The sequence below is a fragment of the Gorilla gorilla genome, chromosome 10, assembly GCF_029281585.2.
Source record: "Gorilla gorilla gorilla isolate KB3781 chromosome 10, NHGRI_mGorGor1-v2.1_pri, whole genome shotgun sequence".
Classification (NCBI taxonomy): domain Eukaryota; kingdom Metazoa; phylum Chordata; class Mammalia; order Primates; family Hominidae; genus Gorilla; species Gorilla gorilla.
Window position 1 is genome coordinate 98027727 of NC_073234.2, and position 19039 is coordinate 98046765.

At 39.6% G+C, this 19039-nt stretch overlaps 1 protein-coding gene across 3 annotated transcripts in view; it reads left to right on the top strand.

The window, feature by feature from the left end:
- Window positions 1-5287: 5287 nt before the first annotated feature.
- Window positions 5288-19039, top strand: part of TMTC2 (transmembrane O-mannosyltransferase targeting cadherins 2) — a 446120-nt gene continuing 432368 nt past the window's right edge. Inside the window, exon 1 of one of the 3 annotated variants that reach the window (XM_019039349.4) lies at window positions 5288-6118. In XM_019039349.4, the coding sequence (XP_018894894.1) occupies window positions 6036-6118 (83 nt within the window). In that variant the 5' untranslated portion in view covers window positions 5288-6035. The remainder of the gene's footprint in view (window positions 6119-19039) is intronic. The other 2 variants (XM_055358834.2, XM_063694185.1) reach the window with 2 other exon arrangements.

Here is a 19039-nt window from a genome sequence, read left to right on the forward strand (position 1 = left end):
AAATGATTCAGGGCTAAAGCTTTGACCTGTGGGAGGATGTTGACAACAACTAACTGGCTTTTACATGAAATCTACCGTAAAACACAAGTGGTGTTGGTCAGCCGACAGCTTACGCTATTCTGTCTAATAAATTAGCCACTAGCTACATGTCACTAAATTTAAATTAATTGAAATTAAACAAAATTAAAAATGCAGTTCCTCAGTCACAGTAGCCACATTTCAATTGCTCAATGGCCACATGTAACTAATGAACAGTGCAACAGAAAATCACCTCTGCAGCAAGTTCAGCTGGACAACACTGGCTTAAAAGTTTCATATGGGTTAAACATCAAGGCAACATTCATGAATAGCTGGTGAATTTAACTAATGTCCACATCAAAATTAATTTTCCTTAAAGAATCTGAGGCTTATCAAAATTTGTTTCCTGATGGTACAATTTTTCAAGCTGTTAGAGCATTCTTGATCACTGTTTATATCAGTGCATGTGAATGCATTCAGAGAGATTCTATAAAGGAGGCTGTCCTTGCTTTTCTTGATTGAGTTTTTGAATTCTATCATTAGCCTCAACATCTCTGCAATTATTCATATCTGGTTATTAACATGTTATTTCTATACTCCTCCTCCTCCTTGTCTCCTCCCTCACCCCCACATTCTCAGACTTGGAACTGGGGAGACTGTGAGATTCTTAAAGTGATCATTATTTTGCTAGCAGCTGGTTCTTAACAGTCCCTGTTTTGAGACACCGGTGACAAGATCTGTTTCCGTGGCTGCCTTGTTCTACTTCTATTCCTAATGGATCACAAGTCTTGGGATAAAGTGATGTTATATATTGTAGTGTCTGCAGGGCAGCACTTTATGGTATGCTGGGAAGAATCTAAATGTAACATGTGTAGCCAATGCATTTACAGTCATTAGTTAACCAAGCCGCCCATGTGCCTGTCTCAGCTCCCTAACCCACATTTCATCCATGCTCTGCTGTTTTTCTCCTGCAGGGTTATTTCCTGAGTAAATCCCAGAGCTTATGAGTCCCCCAGCAGAGAGCTCTGTTCTGACCTCCCTAAACAGGCAGTTTCACCTGCTGGGCTAGTGTTTTTCTGCTTCTTAGTCAATCTGTTAAAATTTTAGCAGGAGATACTTGGATACCTTTTCAGAAAACATATGGAAGATTGTAATTATTTTGGCCCAGTACAATTTTAGAATTGAGAGAGCAAGGAAGAGGCTCAAATCTCCTGCTCATAAATAACCAAATCTGTGGGCACTTTAAAAAGCATTCTGTGCAGCAAGAGAATTTACGTGCCACATTTCACCCTTGGCACACTTTCCAAATGAATTGTTCAAAGAGAAGTTATATTAGGACAAATAGAAATGACGACCAGGACCAGATGTGGATTTTTAGTTAATATTTATGCAACACCCAAAGGGAAGATAGTATTGCACAATAAACTAAAAATGTCTTAGGCAAATAAGGAAATCTTTACCCTGAGGAACTGGCACTGCAAAGGTATGAATTATACAACAAAGGACTGAGAATGCAGAACAAATGCAGGGTAGGTCGGGGCTACTATAAAAAGGAATTCATTGAGGAAGTGGTGAGGTAGCAGATGTGTGGAGCCTACTTCAGGAAAATAAGGGCTTCGCGCTTTTTTGGCCAGTATTGTGTCTAAGGTAGAAAATTCAAGCCAGCCATCCTAATTTCCTTCACCTGTGGAGAGCAACAGTAGCTTTAAATAGAACATACACATATTCAGAACTGATGCTGCAACCTTACATCAAATAAGTACACCTTGATAAACTAAAAACCTATGTCCTCAGATTTTAAATGGTCTCCAACAATAGTGATGACATCTTTAATCTGATTTTCCTCCTAAAGTTGTTCCAGGAAGGTAGAAAATTCAGGAATTGGCTGCTTCTCAGCCCTTGGAGAGCAATCTAAAAGAGACCATGGCTTAATGCTCTGGAAGGATATTGAAACCTACATTAAATTATAATAGAAAAATTTGTTAAAAGCAACTGGATTTCTCAAACACAGCTAGGTTTTCAGCCTTCCGATTATCAGGGAAGGCAAGATGTGCCATTTTACAGCCCATCTCCCAGTCACCTAGGCTTCCAATTCAGAGGTATTGGGAGGTGGGGAAAGGAGAAAAGGAGGAGATGGAGGAGTGTATAAAATTTATTTAAAACTATTGGAGCCATGGCTGGGCGCAGTGGCTCATGCCTGTAATCCCAGCACTTTGGGAGGCCAAGGCAAGTGGATAACTTGAGGTCAGGAATTCAAGACCAGCGTGGGCAACATGGTAAAACCCCCGTCTCTATTAAAAATACAAAAATTAGTCGGGCTTGATGGCACACACCTACAATCCCAGCTACTGGGGATGCTGAGGCAGAAGAATTGCTTGAGCCCGGGAGGCAGAGGTTGCAGTGAGCCAAGATCGGGCCACTGCACTCCAGCTTGGGCGACAGAGTGAGATTCTGTTTCAAAAAAAAAAAAAAAAAAATTAAAAATTAAATTAAACTATTGGAGCCTTAAAAATGAACATAGCTGTGGAAAAGGCTTACAAGCTTTTAGCATGTGGAACCCAAAGCTCTGTAATATTTTTACATATCTGAGTCCTCTTAATAACTGAAGAGAGTTGTCCATGTGACTCCCCATCACGGGTATTCCTGCAGACTTGATGTATTCTGAAAAACTGTGAACCTGCTCCCTTCCTCTCTCCTTGGTTAATGCTTCACGATCTTTAACACTAACAACAAACAATAAATCAGCGATGAAAATTTTTGGATTTTCCAGCTGTTACATAGTTTCTCCTAAGCACATTTATTTTGTTCATTTATTAACAATCTTTTTAAAGTTTCTTCTCCATGTCCAGATGTTATAGGCTCTGGGTTTTATGTGGAAAACGAGACTGACAGGATCCCTGACCTCATGGAGCTTCCATTCAGTGGTGCTTCCAGATACTAATACATACTATGAAGAAACTAATACATGGTGGTTGGATAGAGATTGATGGGGGAGATCCTACTTTATTTCTGAGGTTATGCCATTTGAGCTAAGACCTGAATGGTGAGAAGGAGCTAGAGAAGGTTTGAGGAGAAGAACCTCATGCAGGAGGAAGAGAAAGTGGTTAGTTCCTGAGAAGGATGTCTATGTTGTACACATATGAACACAACATGAAGCGGGAGGGATAGTCTGGGCTAAATGAAGGCTTGGCTGGCCATGGTAAGAATTAGTTTTATTAGCTGTACAACAGGAAGTTGTTGGACATTTAAAAATACAACAGGAAGTTGTGGAACATTTAAAAATTGGGAATGTATAGGTTTCCAAAGGAAATTTCTGCCTAAAGTTAAAATTGGGGAAGGGAGGCATTGCAGGGGTAGAAGTACGGGGACCACTTAGAGGGCTACTGCATTTGTCCATGCAGGAGATGAGGGCAGCTGGGCTGTGGACTCAAGTAGTAAAGATGTGATAGGATGTGTTTTGGAGGTAAATGTCCAGGTTTTTGTTAACAAGTAAAATGAAACAAGGAAGCTAGAAAGCATAGTAATAATGATATACTAGCTAATACTTCTATAGTACTTTCCTGGTCCCTTTTAGCTATTTTACGTAGGTTAACTACTTTAATACTCATAATAACAGTACTCATAAGATAAGTACTATTATTATCACTGTTTCATAGATTAGAAAACAGAGTCACAAAGAGGTTGAGCGACTGGCCAAAGATCGCCCAAATAGTAACAGCAGAGTATGCACTCAAACTTAAACATCTGATCCCACAGTATGTGTTCTTCCTTCAGTGTTCTAGGACACCATATACATATTTTATATATACTATATATATCTCAGCATGTAAGTGCATTGGAGAGACACAGAGCATCAGGATGGACTAACTGATATGATTTTCGAAATTTTCAAGTGAGCAAAGGTTATGGAGGAAAAGGGTAAAAGATCAGTCCCTACCCGTAAAGATATAATTCCTTTTATTTTTGTTTACATATATTTGTCCAGGGCACAAAAAATGTGCTACTGTGGATGGCATAACAGGTATAATATTAATAAATATTCATCATTTTATCTGTGTGTATCCAATACAGATTTCTCAGATTTCCTTGTGAAATCAGGGAAATATGTAGCTTTGTTCTACAGAAGCCCAGACCACGGTATTTTCTTTCCAGGCCACTGCTAGACACCCAGCGGACTCAATTTCTTGCCACAGTTTCAGAGAGCTTGCTGGTTAGGTGCTGCTCTTGGTTGCAACCAGTCGGCCCGCATGGGAAACAGACCTGTCTTCCACACCTTGTGGTTACTATGCAGCAGGGGGCGCTGCAGTAGTGTACATCGCGGTGCACCGGAGCCACTCTCCTGGCCAGAAAGCCGACAAGCCGGGAGAAGGCGTGTCAGGCAGCCCTGGGTCCTCTTTGGTCTTGCAACTTTAGTACCCAGAGCTTGTTCTACACAGACCATTCTACACCATATTTCACCATGTTGGATGCTTTCCATCCAGTCCTGCCTCCGAGCGGAAAGGAAAGGGCATTAGCTTACCGCCTTACTAGGTTTAAGGATAATGCTGTACCGGCTTGCACTAGAGGTTTCTCTCCTGCGTTCTCAGGGTCAACCCGACAGTCCCTCTGAAACCACGAAGGGGTCCCCGGGCAGTTGCTGCGGGGTGTGTGTGTGTCTTTCTTTCCCCTTTTGGGGTCCTTTCTTTTTAACCTTACTGAAGGAGGAAACGTTTCTCTCCCTACACGTCTTTCCACTGACATTGTGGCCAACCGTAGGCTAAGAGCTGAAATCTCTCCTTTCTAAGTTGCCTCCAAGCTCTCCAATACTACCTCCTCCCGCCCCATTTAGTCTCACACACAGTGTGCGTGAGAGATCGCCAGTGAGTTTGTGACAACCGAAGCTGCAGCAGTCGCCAAACCTGTTCTTCCTCTCCCGGTCTCAGAAGTCTCTCCAGCTGACCGGACTTAACGCCTGGCAGCTCTTGGCACACACAGCGCTGTGGCTGAGATTCAGCCGTGCCAGGCGCTGCCAGGCAGCAGCGGGGCGACCGACCACCTCCTCCTCGGCCTCCTTTCTCCCGGCTTCCCCTCTCAGGGCGCACTGTATCTACTCCTTTGGGCTGTCTTCCAGCCGTCGCCCTTGGGTCCCGGGGGCTTTCCAGAGTGAAATCGAAGGTGAAAGAAACAAGAGGACGGGAGGCTGGTAGGAGGAGCCTCCAGGCCGGGGAGGGTGGGAGGAGCCTCCAGCCCGAGGGGCAGGGTAGGAGGAGCCTTCCGGGAGGATCTGGGTGGAGAAAGGGGCTGGGCCAAGCCGGGATGGAGGGTTGGTCACGCAGGCGCGGGGGGCCGCGTCGAGAACCCCACGCGGGAGCTTCTGGAGTCTCCAGCCACCGCTTCTCACTTCATTGGAGAAGGGAGCTGGGGCTGGGGCTGGGGCTGGGGCCGGGAGGGAGCTAATAAACATTGAATGTGCAGCAGCCGCCTTGGCGGCCGGAGTCCGCCCGAGCGACACCGGAGCAGTGCGCCCGGGAGGCGGCGAGGGGAGGCGGTTCGCCTTGTCCCTCCCACCCGCGCCTCTTTCTCTCTCTTCCTCCAGCTGGTCCCAGAGCCCGGCTTGGTCCGGTCCCTCTGCCCCCATCCCGCACCCTTCCACCTCCTCCGAGTCCCACTCCTCACCTAGGACGCCCCAAACTGCCATGGGTTAGGGTGGGGATCGCGACCCGCGCGAAAGACCAGCCCTGCGCTTCCGCCGGGGGACGCGGAGCCCAAACGCCGCTCACCGCTTGCGGGCGCCGGGCATGGGGAGTGTGGTGTGAGCCCGCACCCGGGGAGGACGCAGGAGCTGCGGAGCCGGGCGCGAGGAGGAGGAGAGGAGTCGTGGATTGGAAGGACCCGAGGGAGGGAGGGAGGGTGCGGAAGCGAGGGAAAAGTGAAGCTGGGAGGAGAAGGCGGCGGAAGGTGGAGATTGATGCTTCTGTTTTTTGTTGCCGCTGCTGCCCTCGCGCTGGGAGCCGAGCCGGAGGGAAGGCGGTGGAGAGATGATTGCAGAGTTGGTGAGCAGCGCTCTGGGGCTCGCCTTGTATCTCAACACCCTGAGTGCGGATTTCTGCTATGATGACAGGTAAGGGGCCGAGAGGAAGGGGCGACGGGCTGCAGGGGGCACACTCCGCGGTGGCTCTGAAGCTTCCCTCTTTAAGGCTCAAAGTGCGTCTTGGAGGAACTGGTTCAGCACCTGATGGTTTAGGCGACACGTAAACATTAACACCTAAATCAAACACCGGGGACGTGAGGCGCGCTGGGCGGGCCGAGGGAGTTTCCGCTCCTAGTTTGCAGCAGGTTCTCTCCCTTGCTTCTCGGCTGTTGGCAGACGCTTGAGTTTCTTAGCGGAAATCCCGGCAATTTGGGAAACTGTTTAATGAACGTATTAAATTAAAGTCTTAGGTATTCCTTGATGCAACAAAGCACATTAAGTGATTTTACGTCTGGTTGGGAGGAAGCCTCTCCTCGATCCCTGATAGATCCTCCCTGTCCCGTTTCCTTTTATTGATGGGACACTTTTATTTCCCGAAGTTAAAACACACGTTTGATAGTTGCCAAAATTGTGAAAAGAGAGATCGTTCTCTGCTTTAACTTTCCCTTTTAACGTGTATAGACTTTTACTTTGAGCCAAAATAATGCTGCTGATGGTCTCTCTCGCCGCCCTAGCCTCCTTCACCAATCCATTGGGCAGCACTTTATAAAAGCCTCGGCTTTCTCATTTCTGTTTGGGGGTTGTACATTAGACGTTAGTGGTTCTTTTGTACTAATTGGAGAAGAAGACGCCCCTAGAGACTGAAGTTGTTTTCTGCACTTAGGTTAGTTTGGGTGGCTAATGAGACCTGAACTGTGTTGTCAAAGAAACTGCATCGATTTCTGGAAAATGTCACCGTTGTGTTGGTGTCTCTACCTATCTTTTAAACGTTATTAGTGTTCAGAAAGTGATGAAAAGCCCCTATATCCATTAGGGAAAATTCCAATTTGTGTCCTTCCGGTGTCTTAATCTGATTACAATTAAAACAGATGCATAATTAAAATATATTAGGGATAACAGCACGCCTGGCTAAACTTATTAACCGTCCTGGAGTGTTTCATGCTCCATTGAAATTAAACCATCCAAAAAGTTGAGCACAGATTTACTTTGACAGCTTTTCAGCAGCCTCTCTGGGCTATGGAAAGTGAATGGATCCCCAGGGTTAGGGCGAGGCAGTGAGAGCACTTAAGCAAAGTGGTTGACAGTGAGGGGAGGTGAAGGCATAATCTTCTTCTCGTCGTAATTAGCCACATTCTGTATTCTCTGGTGTGCCCATTCTCCTGCTAAAAGCATCTTCACATCTCTGTTAAGAAATCACCTGATAATAGGTGCCAGAACATCCAGCAAACCTGTCTTAATGCATTTTATGTAGTGCCTACCAGAGGCTAGTTGATAGGGAACCACTGTTAGACATACATTTTTTCTTAACTTTTACGCAGCATACTGATTTTAGCAACTACACAGCATGCTCTGAGAAATGGTCTGTAGGAGTGAGGTAAATTTCTGTTCTCTCCAATTTTGTGTAATGGTGCACCTGCTATTTCTAGCATATTCATGGAAAAAGCCCTTGTTTCCAAAGATGGGTGACTTTTCACTAAAACCAGCTTGGGTCAGTGTGGGCAGTTACTGGCTCTGTTGGGGGCAGTTTGAATAGTAAGCATTTAAACCAAGAATATAGAGTTTATTTAAAAAAAGAAACTTACTATAATAATGCAACTTGTTATAGAACACTGTGATAAATCAAGTATTCCTATTGTATGCCCTTGTTCATTGCTGTCTAATCCTTAAGAAAATAAACATCAGAAGAAGCCATTCTTTAAAAATTAAAGTTAAATTTGGATATGCATTTTTCTATAGGTATAATTGTTCTGTGCTCTTGAGTCATCAGAAGTGTTAGGACTGGACTTTGTAACTTGGAAGAATGGTGTGAGTGTGATGATAAATTAGTTGTGCTTTGATGGTTGGCAGTTGTAAGTTTTTCAGATGCAATAGTCTAATGGAGTGTTAAAATTCGTGACTTCTATCTTGTAGCTACATAGGTGAATTTAGTATGATTATTTGCCCATATGATTTTATTGATAGCATGCTCAATATGATGTCTAGATAGTATATACTGATAAAATATTGAGGGCCTGTAAGTGTGAATTATACTTTGCTACAATTTGAAAAGTGTATTTTACACTGATTTCTTAGCAGAACTACATATGCCATCACATATTCTTAGAATGTGAAATCTTAAGAGCAGCAAACTTTGTTTTTATGTATCCTAGAAATTATGAGACACATAAATAGGAACACTGAACTTATTTGTTGTATGCACAGCCTGTTCAAGTGATTCATTGTGAAGTTACACTATAAATTGTGGCTTTTCTGATATATTTTCTATCTAACTACTGTAACTCACTGGTGTGTGAAGGGGGAGGAAAGCTGGGGAGCCAAGTGTAAACTGTAGGATGATGATAATTTGTTTATTTCCACTACTACATTTCAGATGCAAAGATTCATGTTTAAAACATTGCTTAAACTAGACCTGTGGATTCTGCTGCCCTCCAGGAACTTTTGTGAAATACAGTTCTGTAAGGAGAGGCCAGTGCCAGAAGTGAAGGGAGAAGCACTCAAGGGAGATGGCTGTTATTCCTGACTTGCTTAACTAAATCATTATTGCTGTGGTACTTCTCAAAGTTATCATTTATTTTAAATATAGTGATCATTTACTTTATAAACTATATATAATTTCTTTCCATGTTTGATGTAGCTTGGTTGAAATTAAATGGTAACATGAAACTTTCTTATGGTAATCAATTTCTCTATGGTAAAATTTAATATTTTACAAGTGTTTCTGTGCTAAATTTAAGAATATGCCTCTGATGTGATGAAACAAACAGTGGAGGAGAAGAATTCACAGTATCTGATGAAAAAGGGTATGTGGTTTCAGCTTCATCCTCCCTCCCCTTGCTTTCAATCTAGTATTGAATCTTAAGTTGTGGTTAGAGGAAAATTGAAATTAACAATATGCAGTCTTTGCCAAATTTTAAGTTATGTTGTATGTGATTCCTTAAAGGATTTTCTCTTATTTTCTGGAGAAATTTGGTGTTTAGGTCAGTGGTAAAACTTCTCTGACCCAAAATTCTCTGCATTCTTACACATTTGTTGAGGATGACATGGCATCACTTTTTTCTTATCCTTTTTAATAATACTGTTACGAGTTTCTTATGGAGATAACACCATGAGAGGAGTCAGTTTACATCAAAGCAGACAAAGGTAAACAAACCATAACTGTTCTAAACTTTAGAAGTCTGATTTCACTTAGCACATATCTTCTAATTGGTGACATGCCCTTTTTATACATAGACAAGTAAATAAGATAATGCAACTTTTACATGCTTTAAATTCTCATATGAGTAAAATAATTTATTAGTTTGCAAAGACAATTTGCAGGTTTGGAAGTAGAAAATATATTTGCGACTCCTCTGAAAATTTATTTTCTTATTGCCCATTTTGCATTTGTTAAACTCAACCAGAATTATTAATGTTACCTGTAGATCTCTTAGCTATTCCACTGTGCAGTAATTTTTTGAAACTTGGAGAAACAACTACACAGCAGTAGTTTCTACTATGGAATTAAAATTACATCAAGCTCTTAATAATTCACTCCTAGTTAGCTTTTCATTTGGGTATAAATGGAAATCTCAGTTTTTATAAACACATGAGTTAAATTTTTCTTTATAATGATTTTGATTAATATTATTTAAAATGAAGGAATGGAATTTAAGGCATATTAACAATTTTTTTAAAACCTGCATTCTTTCTAAAGATATTGAACTATTATTTCTGCTTGATCTTTTAATGTTATTGTTAGTTTGGGTTTTTTGACCTGGTATGATAGGAATCCCTGGTGAAATAATCACTCTGTTAACTAATCTTTAAAAAGTTCTCTCTAATAGACTTGTCTTTGACCAATCTGAGATTGTTATCTTAAGATTCCAGCATGTGTAACTACTGAAGGCATGCCTGGTATTTAGTAAAAAGCATGTTTAGAAAGAATTACTATATAATTAAGTAAGGGAGAAGCTCTCTTTGTATCAGTGGTTGTCTTATCAAGTGATTATTATAAGAAGCCACTGTATACAGAAGTATGGTCTTACTCTTCAGTTTCCTTCCCAGTTTTCACTGGAATACAAGTTAGAGTTTATAAATTATTTTAGGTGGCATTTTATTTTCTAGCTACGTTTTGATTGTTTAAACAAACCTATTTGGAAAAAGTTCATTTTGCTGTTTTGAGTAAGTATATCTCATCAGTGAATTAAAATTAGGTGAAGTCAGTATGAACCGCTTTACCTCCATTGAGCCTGTCACATGATGTTTATCATAGTAATTGACCCACATACACGCATTGAATGGACATGTGCAGATGCCACAGGGAAAATTGCCATCTGTCTCTTAGTTGTTTTCATACACACATACACACACACATACATGCACGTTTATTACATTTACATTGGTGATTCTATGGGCTGTTGTTTTGTCATCTGCACTTAGTTCTTCAGTGCTAATGTGCCCCTGTTGTTAATACTGAATTCTCTTCTGCTATAATTTTGAAATAGCAACAATCTTTTGCATTCCAGCATGCATTAGGAGCATAGTTTGTCTTTCTAACAGTTTTGTTGCTGCTCAGCACACTAAAAGCACTTTTCAAAAAAATGCCTCTGGTGGTACAACTGTCTTTCGTAGGCTAAAGGCGCGTTGTCTCTAAAGCAGGAACCTTTGTAATATTAGGAAAGGATGAAGTTTACCCTTAAGGCTCTTTGAAAAATCTGTGGCTGACAAACCTACTTTCTTATAACTTTATTATACTCATCTAAAGTGCTTTTAACACAGCAACTTTCATCTGTTAACCTTTCTGGTTCTCTCTTAGGAGCAGAGTATTGTATCAGCTTTGGATACTTATTTTAATGGCTTCACAAAAGTGACAAGTGTGGCAGCCTCCAAGGAAAGGAACGGTGGGTTATTGAATGTAAAGACCTCTCCTCTATAAATAGCTGTCCTCATTTAGGAGCTCAGTTTTTTAAAAAAGTGGAGGGATATTTCAGCAGGACTGCATACCTTCAGTTTTTCATTGGGTGAAAAAGGCATACTATTTTGAATAATTGCTGGTGTAATTACATACAGTGCTAAATGTTTCTTTGAAGATATGATTTGTATGTGCTTTTGAGGAATAAACTTACATTCAATAATTCACAAATTATGAATATTACTACATATGAGCTTCTTTGTAGGTGTAGTGCATAGTACAACTACAGCACTGCTTACCTTGTTAACAAGCATCCCACAAAACACTGTGCTTTCTTACTTGTACTTTAGCAGGTACTGTAAAGGGTTTGAATCTGAGAGTCTAATGATAGATCTATACAAATGCTGATAGGTTGACCTCTGGCAGGTGGAATTCCACTTGAATTTATCACTTTATTGTTACCTTTTAATTATTTTACTCATGTTTATTTTTATTGATACTCATATTTAAAAACTTTCATTGGGAGTCTGTTAGCTTCTTTTCCAAAACACTCACTCCTAAGATTCATGATTGGTACTTTGGCCTGGCCTTATTTTGGGTTTGTACTTACTGGTGCTTCATTCATACATGCAGAAGCTTGGGAATGCCTCTTCCAAATGTCTCTTTCCTACTTGTTCAGGACAATCGTTTTTCTTGGATGTCTGAACTCTTTGAGTTGACTAGATTTGCCTCAACTTGTCATAGGGATTCAAGATTTTTGCCTCAGAGGTTTTTGGCCGTATTTTCAAGACAGTTAGTTCCAAAAAGATGCAGCTCTTCTAAATTTCTGTCTCACCCTCTTCCTCTCTTTTTCTCCTCTGTGTTTACCTTTCCAATTACATTTGTCAGTTGTTTTGATACTCAAGGTTTCTAGAATAAAAGGTGTGGCCGGGCGCGGTGGCTCACGCCTGTAATCCTAGCACTTTGGGAGGCCGAGGCGGGTGGATCACGAGTTCAGGAGTTGGAGACCAGCCTGGCCAACGTGGTGATACCTCGTCTCTACTAAAAATATAAAAATTAGCCAGGCGTGGTGGCGGGTGCCTGTAACCCCCACTACTCAGGAGGCTGAAGCAGGAAAATCTCTTGAAACTGGAAGGCGGAGGTTGCAGTGAGCCAAGATCGCGCCACCGTACTCCAGCCTGGTCAACAAGAGTGAAACTCCATCTCAAAAAAAAAAAAAAAAGAAATGTGTAAATGTTTGCTTCAGTCTTTTAGAAGCATTTTGGGATTGGTTTTTTGGGTTTGTAACTTTGACTTTTTTTTAATACAGGTAAATGGGAAACAATTAAGTAAACCTATCTGTGTAAACCAGAGAATTTTGAAAGAGGCAGGAGGACTGAAATGATTGTTTTCAAGATTCCACATTAAAAGTTGATAGCATTTTTTAGAGTAGTTTATTTTATTTAAGGACATTTCATAAGTTCCATTAATTTGAAAAGCTAGAGATAATTGTTTTAAAGATGAGATAGAGAGGTTTTGATTTATTCATGTCTAAAAAAATTATATGGAAAAAAGGTGAGAATTGAAAATATGAACCCTGGATTTAGATTCCATTTTATTGTGGAATTAAATGGAATTAAAGATATATTTACTTTCCTTGAAGGTTATTCCTGTACCACATTGCTTGAGGGCAGTGCCACTGTATCCGTTTTAGAAGTACCTTAGTATTTGGCAGAGGATATGCTATTTGTTTATGGTGATTCGATAAAGCTTTTGTTTCTTAATTTCTTTGCCGGGGCATTTTGTGATGTTGCAGTGAGACATGGTATGAAGTGTGGCACAGCATGTAGTTATAGTCAAGACGACTGGCTAAATTACATGATTTCTGAAATGAAGCACACATTAGTGCCCTTGGAATAGCAGCTGTGTGCTAGGTATTATCAAATAAAATGTTTCTGTGAGGTCTTTGTCTTTGATGATTAATCATCATTTTTGTGAAATTTATTATAAAAGTATAATTATTCCACAGGAGATTTAAGTTAAAAAAAAAACTGGTTCACTATAGCCATGTGATCATAATTTGTTTAATTAGGAAACGGTATAAAAAATTGCCTTGCGGTAATGGAATTGATTGAGATTTGAAACTGAAAAATTCACGACTTTTGATAATGAAAGTGCCTTTTTCCTAATTGTGATTCCAGAGATTATTGATTTCCTTAGAAGTAGAAAATTTTGACTGTACCAGCCTAGGAATTCTCACTTGACATCATTTAGAAGTATTTTAACTTCAAAGGATGTGTTATTTGCTGAAGAGTGGCCACTGGGGCGCAATATGGCTCTTGACATTTTGAACAGTGTTAAATGATGGGACTGAAGTATTTCAAACAGCCATGTTTCAACATAGTTTAAAAATCCGGTGGGAAGAATGGCAGTCCATGTAACCCTGCATACTTGGAATTATTTGGTTATTAATTTGAAGTGCAGTTCACAAGTTTATTTCTTACCTAATAAGTTTTTAAGGTGAATAATGCTCATAAAATTTTTACAGCTGTGTCTTATGAAATTCTGTTTCCTTTTTTTGGTTGCTTATATGTATTCTATAAAGACACTAAAAGGATGCAAACTATTCTCTTGCTTTTTTTGTTTTTATGTTAATCTGTTAGGTCATAGATCTGTGTTAAGATCATTGTTATAAAGCATATTGTTACTGAGTTCTATTGTAAACCCAAAATTATAAAACTGGTCTTTGAGAGAGGTAGACAAGTCAAAATACTTTGTGAAAAGTAAACATCTTGTTTTTGTTAATTTCCAATTTGTTCCACAATGAAAGCATGTCTACTCAGTTTTCTTTTCTGTCAGTTGTGTCTCTTGGATTAAATGTGAGTCAATAAACTCTGGAGTAAGGCCGCTCCAGAGGGAACCCAAGGACTTACTGGTTGTCAGTACATGTAGAAGTGACATCCCTGCAAATTGTGTCCTCTGCGGGGGGTGCTTTAGGTGGTGGCTATAGAGATTACATTCATAGGCTTGACTGCTTTTCTGTTTGGGGAGGACACTTGTCATTACAGAACCATTCCGAAGAAGGGGTTCTCAAAGTGGGGCTGGCAGCTGAAATTAGCCTATAGTGGTTCCTCTGGGACATTTCTCATGGTTTTATAAATTGGTTTTTGGCTACTTCTGTGTTCCTATCTTCAGCTTTAAGAAACTAGGCCTGCTGCCTTCAGTTGTAAAATGTCTCAAGGTAAAATAGTTGGGTTCAAATGTTTTTTCAAGTATATTTCCTTTAGAACAAGTTCCTCTTCTCCTGCCCCAAATAATTAACTATACAACTGTTCTCCCAAAGCAATGGAAAAGATCTCATTTTGACAAAGCAAGCTGTTTATGACAAATTTTCCAACTAGAAATTTGCAGAAGAAAAGTTCTCAAATGATGAGGAAGCTTAATCAGGCAAAAAGACATTTTTATTTGCAGAAATAGGCCCTTTAGAGGGAGGCAATTATTTATAGCTGATAGGAAAAACTGGTATACCTGAATTCGTTTGGTAAACTTCATTTAAAATAGGAAGGTTATTCTTGTTATTCTAGTGAAAGAAAAAAATATGGTACTGAATTATGTTACAGATTTATATTAAAGAAACAAAGTTTTATACATTAAACCACTCTTACAGGGATATATACTGATTTAACTAAAGAAAATGAATTTGAGATTTTATAAAAATCTTTTAAAGATACCAGTGTGCAGCTTGAAATCAACTATGGTGTACCATGAATATCTATTTAAAATACCCAGTTGAAATGACCACATTAAGATTGCTTCCTTTCACCTCTATATTTAAGTTTAAATTTACTTTTTTTCTTTTATAAACAGTGGTGTTTTTTCGCTTTTGTTCCATATTGAACAAAGGATGAAATCAGTATTTCAAAACCTCTTGTATGTCATCAGGATAAATAGTGTAGTATTTCTAGGAGGGAATTATTGGTTGGCCACTTTTCAATACACTCCTGGCATGATGTTGAGGATGCCTGTGGCTGGCAAGGAGTTTTAGACCTGGCCCTCTGATAACTTGCCTCCCTGCTTTCATATGGACAATTGACTTTTTAAAAGTCTTTTTAAGTGCAGTTCAAATTCAAATTCCCAGTTTTTTGGAGCTAGAAGCATCTCCCTAAAGGGATGCTGAGATGGCTTCTTGCCAGCTCTCTTTCTACATACATACATATATATATATATATGTTTCTATTAATAGATCAGTGCTACCCTAACTTCAACCTCTGTGGGAAACACATATGGACTTGTTAAAAATGCAGATTTTGGCCGGGCGCAGTGGCTCATGCCTGTAATCCCAGTACTTTGGGAGGCCGAAGCAGGTGGATCATGAGGTCAGGAGATTGAGACCATCCTGGTCAACATGGTGAAACCCCGTCTCTACTAAAATACAAAAAATTAACTGGGCATGGTGATGCATCCCTGTAATCCCAGCTACTCAGGAGGCTGAGGCAGGGGAATCGCTTGAACCTGGTGGGCAGAGAATGCAGTAAGCCAAGATCGCGCCACTGCACTCCAGCCTGGTGACAGCCTGTCTCAAAAAAAAAAAAAAAAAAAAGGAAAAAAAAAACAATGCAGGTTTTGCATTACTGTTATTCCCACGTACAGCAGATGCTGCAGATTCACTGACCACACTTAGGGTAATAAGGCTGTAGTTCATTTAAATGTATTACAGATAAGCTATCTAAATTCCTGGATTAAAAATGGTTGAGTATAAGGTGTGCTTGTTATGGATATGACTTTAGCCAGTTTATTTAATCTATGTTTTATTTTTCTTATTTGTTCAACAACGGCATCTTTAAGTTGATCCTATGAGTTTGAGGTATTCAGATTTTGAAAAGATAGCTTGTTGAAATCCTAGGCGATGATCTCTATTTAAATAATCTGTCACCATCATATAAAACAATGTCATCTTCTTTGTAAGATGACTGTGGGGGCAGATATTGGATTCTCATTTTGACAAATAAACTGATACGCAGTTGCCTAGGGCTTATGCTCGAGTAGGTACTGATGCCTAAATGGAGTCTCTAGAGTCAAGTGTCTTTATTGGTTTGTGCTTTTGTTGAACAACCCATTTTGAGGAAATTTGGTTTGCATTGCATGAAGACTTTATAGATTTCAGGCAAGCAGCAAAAATGAGGGTTTAGGCAGCTGAAAGTAGGAAAGATAAAAATTTGTTATTGATTATTATTAGTGACATTCAGGCACCAAGTGATGCTCTTCAGTGAAGGTATCTAAATAAGCTTAGAAATGCTTCAGCCTGTATGACTTTTTAACCTGGTACACTTAAACCTTAGCTTTAAGGCACCTTGGGGGATTTCTGAATAGGTGAATGCACTATATCTGAAGTTTTAAAGTCCTGGTTAATAAAAACCTCTTTAAGGAACTTGTTGTAAAATGAGTTATACTTTTTCCTTTCTTTTTAAAATACTATATGTACTGTGTAGTAGAGGCAGGGTTGTGAACGAATGCTGGACCAAGATAAAAGATTACAGTTTTAGTCTTCGAATACCACTGTACTAGCTAAGTACTTGAGCTGCTCAGCTCTCGTGAACTCAGTATTTTAATTGGTCAGGAAACAAAAATAATAATAGTAACTGCCAACCACAGAGTGAGACTCAAATGAAATAATATGATGAACGTTCTCTGTGGTTTTAAAAAGCTGCATGGTTATATACTTAGCTGTAGAGTGGTTGGACCAGGGGGCTGAATGACTTGGTTGATCACTGTACATTAAGTACAGCTGTCCCCACTTATCCTTGGAGGATTTATTCCAAAACCCCCAGTGTATGCCTGAAACTGAGGACAGTACCAAACCCTGTATATAGTATAGTATGTTTTCCTCCATACATACATACCTATGATAAAGTGTATAATATAAAGTAGGCACAGTAAGAGATTAATAATAACTAATAACAAAATAGAACAGTTATAATATACAAGCACCACTACTCTTCTGCTTGGAGTCCATATTAAATAAAATAAAAGTCACTTGAACACAAGCACTGTGATACCTCGTCAATTGATCTGATTAACCGAGAGCTATTAAGTGATGAATGAACGGGTAGTGTAGACTGTTGGATACACTGGACCAAAGGATGATTCACATCCAGGGTGGGATAGGGCGGGATGGCATGCAGTTTCATCATGCTACTCAGAACAATGTGCCCTTTACAACTTATGAATTGTTTATTCCTGGAATTTTCCTTTTAATATTTTTGGACCATAGTTGACCACGGGTAACTGAAACCATGGATAAGGGGGGACTACTGTATCTCACTCTCATCTCCCGTGAGAACAGAGCCATGCCCTACTTTGATGCTGTTGCTGACTTTTTCACTTGGAGTCTGTGGTTGAGCCCCTGCTATCTGAGCTACTATTGCATGGCCTGCTCCATCCCCCATACACTGTTTCTGCTTTTACTCTTTATCCACTCTTGTGGCCAGCAGTTTCCAGTCTCATTACAAAAGCAGTTTTTGTTCTCTTCTATTTCTTTTCTGTTGCTTTTCCTATGTTTCTAGTCATTGTACACGAAGGCTTATTTTGAATAGGCATTCTGGCCAATCTGAGTACTTCTTTCCTTTTGCAGAGTAAACCGACCAATTACAGTGCATCTGGTATAAATAGTCTTTGGTACTTTGGTTCTGCTTGGCAGAGCATATTGTTACTGGGTACTCATGGTCTCTCTCTTCATTGACGACCCTTTTTCTTTTTGGAGTACGCTCATATTCAGGGTAGTTCTGGCAGTGTGGCGATTAGGAAAGCTGTTTGTCAGATGAGCTGCAGTTTTCCTGCACCGACGTGTTTGTGTCAATCAGTTTTGTATATCAAGAATTTGCAGTGAGTTTTGTTTAACACAGGTGCAGGGTGGCAACATGTAATAAATTAGCCTGGTGGTACATTTTGGGTAACAATTATAAAAAATGTCTTTCAGAGTTTTTCAGACAACAAGGAGGCAAAGAGTAAAGATCACAGAATTTTGGAATCAGAGGTCCAGTGATCTAATCCCAGAACTATTATAGCCAGCCCTCCATATACCTGGGTTCTGCATCCGTGGATTCAACCAACCATGGAATGACAATATTTGAAAAACAAAAATTGTGTCTGTACTGAACATGTACAGATTTTTTATTGTCATAATTTTCTAAATATAGGATAACTATATTTATATAGTACTTATATTGTATTAGGTATTGTAATCTAGAAATGATTTAAAGTATATGGGAGGATGTGCATAGGTTATATGCAAATGTGATGCCATTTTATATAAGGTACTTGAGCATTGTGGATTTTGGTATCTGAGAGAGGTCCTAGAACCAAGCTCCCCACTGATACCAAGGGGTGACTGTACGTGCTAATGGTGTTATTTTGATTGTGTTACTAAAACTCCTTTATCCTCTGTTCTCTCTTATATAGAATAAGAATAGCAATACCTACTTAATAGAGTTGTTGGGAGAATTTAATGAGATAAGTTATGTAAAGTACTTGGAACCATACTAGTGTCTAGGATACTTACTAAATATTTCTTTTAAATTATTCATTAATGGTATTGTTGAATAGTTTGAAAATCACTATGTAATAACATCTGAAACTATTATAGGGCATTTAAAGATTTTTCATAAAAGCCAATATCCAAAATTTAAACTTACTTTTGATAATAACTTAGTATTTTAGGTAGATTTAGGGTAACTGAAAAGATTTCAGTGAACTATAATAATTAGGTAATGATTTTGTAATTGAAATTTTATCCTGAATTTTAAGTTTGGAGAAGTGATGTTGAGATTTTACCATTATACACACACACAGGCACCCATACAAGCATGCATGAACATATATGCAAATTTTGCCAATAAAGTATTTGCAGTGTATAGTTAATGAAATGTACATATGAAAAACATTGTTAGATGACTTCCAAATTCTTTACCATTATTGACTTTCTG